At 39.8% G+C, this 5,502-nt stretch overlaps 1 protein-coding gene across 1 annotated transcript; it reads left to right on the top strand.

Moving 5' to 3' along the window:
* The first annotated feature begins 535 nt into the window (after window positions 1-535).
* LOC147291911 (uncharacterized) lies at window positions 536-1,648 on the top strand. The gene is made up of 2 exons (XM_086236063.1): window positions 536-1,211; window positions 1,269-1,648. Exons 1-2 carry the CDS (start codon window positions 536-538, stop codon window positions 1,646-1,648), a joined length of 1,056 nt encoding a protein of 351 aa, XP_086092189.1.
* The last annotated feature ends 3,854 nt before the right edge of the window (window positions 1,649-5,502 follow it).

Below are 5,502 nucleotides of genomic sequence, written 5' to 3' on the forward strand. Positions count from 1 at the left end.
ACTTTTGTTCACGGGGGTTGTACCCACCCTATCTTTCACTATTTGCTTTTAAAAGGATAAGATTCCTTGTCGGGCCAGCTGTTAGGTCTGGATCTTTCCTTTCTTTCTATTTAAAGAGGCAGGAGCCTCAATTGTAATCATCGAAGAATTTTAAGCTTTCTGAAGTGTGAGATTGTAAAAGTGTAAGTGTGCAAACAAGTCTCCTGTTAAGACTTGATATTAATATAAGTGTGAGAATTTGCTTTCAATCCCGGAGTATTCATTTCAATTCTGTAAGTTTGAATGTTCAATTTAATTTATGTTCTTCTATATGTTTGTTCATTTCAATTTATTCTGATTATACTTCTTAGTTTATATCTTTGGACTTTGCCAATCTTTAAAGTTAAAAAAGATTAATTTTTCGGTTTTAAAACCCTTCCCCTTACCTGGGATAGTTTTGGTATCAGAGCCATTTTTCACGGGAGATAGTAGTAGGGGTTATTAGTTTGATAGTAGTGTTGAGAACTGACGAGTGAAGGGCAGTTTGTCGTGTACTATGGAAACAGGCATCATGGACCGACAGTGGATACGTAATACGAATCGTGTTAGTGATGAATATTTGTATGGGATCGAGTCATTTATCCAAGTTGCACAGGAACATGTCAATGCTCAGAATAATATAAGGTGTCTGTGCCGAAATTGTAACAACTCTTTATGGAAGACAGTGCGTGAAGTCAGAATTCATTTGGTGAAATATGGGATGTCACACAACTATACGACATGGTATTATCATGGTGAACCGAGAGTTTATGCTTCGACTTCCTCGGATGCTCGAACAATTCTGCAGCGTACTGAATCTGTTGGTGATGATAATGACCAAGTGATGGGCATAATAAACGATGCTTATCCATATGCATCGCTTGATCACGAAGTCAGTCAGGATGATACAGAGAGCGATAATATGGATGAAGATGATGGGTTACCCGAAGTCCAAAGAGAAGAGTTTGATAAGTACGAGAGATTGTTGAAACAAGCTCAGCGGAAATTGTACTCTGGTTGTGAAGAGTTCTCAGTGCTAACTGCTGTTGTGGAGTTAATGCATTGGAAAGTACTTAATCAACATTCGAATCGAAGTTATGATCAGTTGATGGGGATTTTAAAACGAATGCTTCCAAAGAACAATCATATACCTGAAACCCATTATCTTGCGAATAAGGTGTCGAAAGATCTCGGTTTGGGATATGAAAAGATTCATGCATGCAAGAATGATTGTGTATTGTTTTACAAAGAACACCAAGGGAAGGATAAATGCCATGTGTGCAATGAACCGAGATATAAAAACAAGTCTGTAGAGAGAAAGAAACAGATTCTGCAAAAGGTGTTGCGTTATTTCCCACTTAAGCCAAGATTGCAACGATTGTACATGTCGACACATACTGCAAGTGACATGAGGTGGCACAAAGATAAGCGGGTTGAGGATGATGTGATGAGACATCCTGCAGACGGAAGCGCATGGAAAGAATTTGACAAGATATATCTGGATTTTGCAGCAGATCCACGAAATGTCAGATTAGGACTTGCTACTGATGGATTTAATCCATTCGGAAATATGAGCACATCTCACAGCACTTGGCCAGTGGTCGTGGTTCCTTATAATTTGCCTCCCTAAAAATGCATAAAAAAAGAATTCACAATTATGACGCTATTAATTCCAGGACCGCAATCCCCTGGGAAGAAGATCGATGTATATTTGCGGCCGTTGATTGATGAGCTGAAAGAATTGTGGCAAAATGGTGTGCCGACATATGATAAGTCCACCGAAACAATGTTTTCCTTGCATGCGGCAGTCATGTGGATAATAAATGATTTCCCAGCTTATGAGCATCTATCAGGCTGGAGCACCAAGGGTTATATGGCATGTCCTACTTGTAATAAATATATAACTTGCGCTTGGCATAGTGGTAAAGTATGTTATATGGGCCACCGAAGATGGTTGCCGGGGGATCATAAATGACGTCACAGTAAAGAGGCCTTTGACGGAAAAAAGGAGATGGGCGTGAAACATAAAGAATTATCTGGTGATGACATCTTGAGGCAGTTGAATAACTTAGAATTTGGCCGGATTGGTAAACAACCCTCTAACAAAGAACGAAATATGCCAAGGTCACCTGCACATCTAAATTGGACGAACAAGTCGATATTCTTCGAGTTGGAGTATTGGTCCAAGTTGAAAATCAGGCACAATCTCGATGTAATGCATATTGAGAAGAACGTGTGCGAAAGTTTGGTGAGGACAATTTTGGGCATTGAGGGAAAATCAAAGGACACAATTAAGGCTCGACAAGATTTGCAAGAAATGGGCATCAGGAAACATTTGTGGTTAACGAAGAAGGGTGATAAAATGATAAAGAAACATCCATTTTATACCGTGAAGCCTGGGGATAAGAAAGAATTCTTAAAGTTTCTTACATCGGTCAAATATACAGATGGATACACGGCCAATATCTCTCGAAATGTGAAAATCGACTCTGGAAAAATTTTGGGCTTGAAAAGTCATGATTGTCATGTTTTATTGCAACGTCTGCTTCCTGTGGGTATTCGAAAATTTTTGTCCGAAGATGTGGTTGAACCGATTGTTGGGTTGTCGAGGTTCTTTCAGCATATCTGCGCTAAGACGTTGCGTGTGTCGGACATGTCAAAATTGAAAGATGAGATTGTGTACATCCTATGCAAATTTGAACAAATTTTTCCACCTGTCTTTTTTGATATAATGATTCATTTGATGATACATTTACCGCAAGAGGCAATTCTTGCTGGGCCGGTCAGTTATCGGTGGATGTACCCAATAGAGAGGTAACAATTCCTAAACTTTTTAATTACTATTCTCCAAGTTCAGCTTTATGCTACTCATAAAAGTTTTCTCACTATGTACTTACATTTGAAAAATGTTGGGTAATTACAAAAGGTACGTCCGAAACCGGGCACGCCCCGAAGGCTCCACAGCAGAGGCATACATTGCAAATGAATCCATCACGTACTGTGCAATGTATCTCAGCAGTGTTGAGACGTCATTCAATCGCCCCCAACGCAACGACGACGGTGGTGAAAAAAATGAGACACTTTCTGTCTTTTCTCAAATTACACAACCATTTGGCGAAGCCCCTAAATCAGCTGTTGAATTCTCGAAACACGATATGGAGGTGGCTCATTGGTTCATACTCAACAATTGCGAAGAAGTTGACTCTTTACGCATTGAGCATGAGGAACTAATGAAGCGCGACTATCCAAGATGGGACATGGAACGTGTACAGAAAAAGCATCGGGAATTGTTTCCTAAATGGTTTAAGGAACATGTAAGTGATTACTGACAATAATGATCAGTTAGTTCATGTGTTTGTAAGTTTTTTTGTAATATATTAATTCCATTGTCTTTTAACATATGGAAAAGCTGACTGATGATAATTCGCCATTATACAAGGAGTTAATGAGTTTGGCGAGTGGCATTCAATGGGTTGAAACGTTTTCCGGATGTAATGTGAATGGAGTTAAGTTTTTAACTGTAGAACGGGATGCCAACTTGAGCACTCAAAATAGCGGGGTTTGTGTAGAGAACTTGGAGACTGGCACGGTTGATTTCTACGGCAAGCTGACGAGTGTACATCAAGTCTTGTACTCGCATCGCTTTCAAGTTGTGTTATTTAAGTGTCATTGGTTTAATACAGACCCGAATAGGAACAACAGTATTAAACTCGATTACGACTTAATATCTGTGAACACAAACACTCGATGGTATGAGAATGATCCATTTATTCTTGCCACAATGGCAAAACTAGTATGTTATCTGGATGATCCTAAGGCGAGTGTGGGTTGGAAAGTAGCTCAGATGATTCAGAATCGAAATATATGGGATATTCCGGAAAAAGAAAATGAGGATGACGTGGCCTATCAAGAGGATTCATCTTCGACCATACCCAATCCATACAACAATGATGTTATCATACAACAAGTAGAGATACATGACGTTCCTCCAATTGAGATCAATGCCTTATCAATTTATCTTGGGCCACTTTCCCGAATTGATGTTAATGATTTCATCGATGATGATGATGAAGATGATGAAGATGAAGATGATGATGTTGATGGTATCGATGATGATGATGATGAAATGAGTATTTCTAGTGGTGATTCAGATTAGTAATTGATAATGGTGATTCATATTAGTAACTGATAATGATGATTCAGATTAGTAAGTTATTACTTTAGTTTTCTTTTTTACTAACATAAATATTTATTGAATTGTGCAGATGAGTTTGATCTCGAACAGGGGTGGATCTCGGAGGTCCACTTCAGCATCCATGTCCGCCCCTGCAGTCAAGCCCAGCCCGCCCCTGCAGCACAGCCCGCCCCTGCAGTACAGCCTGACCTCATAGCCCAGGGTGAATCGACCCTGGCGATAGCCCCAGATCTCTCATCTAGTACTGGGTCTGCGATTCAGTCGGCACGGAGGGCCCGACGTGGTCACCGTTATGGTGCATATGATAATGTTGCATCATCCACTCGTACTGCCTCATCATCAGAGAGTAAGAAAAATGTTTTCACAGCACTTGTGTTTATGTTTAATTTTATTTAGATGTTATAAGATTACTGTGAAATTAATATGTTATATTTGCTTTTCTAGGTACCAAAACCACGAGGGGGATAAGTAGAGGGTTGAAGGCGTCCCGAATCACTCGCACGACGAACGAGAGGATTCGAATCGTTCTTGAGCAAGATCACCTACGACCGAGTAAGGAGGTCCATAGTACTTTCGCTTCCTTTGTCGGATCGATTATCCGTGGTGAATGCCCCATGCTTTTCCCCAGTTGGGAAAAGGTTGATGACGCCATCAAGAGGAGCATTATGGGCTCCATTTCTGTGAGTATATTTCGATTAATACAAAATGATTAATTTGATCATTCCTAACAATTTGATAATTGCATTTTTTTCAGGTAAACTATGACATTCGGATGGAGGATCCGGATATAGCTGGGTATATGGAGAAGTTATTGAGAAAAGTTTACACACAATGGAAGCACGAGCTACACAGGGAATATAACATGTTTGGATCGGCAGCTGAGGCATTGGCCAGCCCTTCTCCGGAGATGGCATCTCGGCTTGATCAGTGGCAGTGGTTGTGCACTCATTTTCAGAGTCCGGAATATTTGGTATGTTATATCATTTTAAGACTTCAAAATTCTTTTTTCTTATGTTATTCCTTTATTGTGTATGCACTAATATGTGCATTTACAATTTGCTTAATATTTAACAGAGGAAGTCGAATGCCAATCTTAAGAACCGGAAAGAGCCCGCAAGGATTGATCATCATGGTGGTTCCATGCCCTTCTCATACCGGGTGGAGTCGTATCGTCAGGTGCGCTATTATTTAATTTAATATATATATATTCTTTAGTATTGTTTGAGTTTTTGTCAATATTACATTCTTTTTCAGGCTGGTTCGCAATTTCCGGAGCTCGACAACTACGG

This window comes from Dryas octopetala, chromosome 3 (assembly GCF_963921425.1).
Source record: "Dryas octopetala chromosome 3, drDryOcto1.1, whole genome shotgun sequence".
NCBI lineage: Eukaryota > Viridiplantae > Streptophyta > Magnoliopsida > Rosales > Rosaceae > Dryas > Dryas octopetala.

Coding starts and splice junctions, on each gene's coding strand:
- LOC147291911 (XM_086236063.1), top strand. CDS start 536: ATGGAAACAGGCATCATGGACCGACAGTGGATACGTAATACGAATCGT. Junction 1,212..1,268: donor TAAGGTGTCGAAAGATCTCG/GTTTGGGATATG, acceptor TGTTTTACAAAG/AACACCAAGGGAAGGATAAA.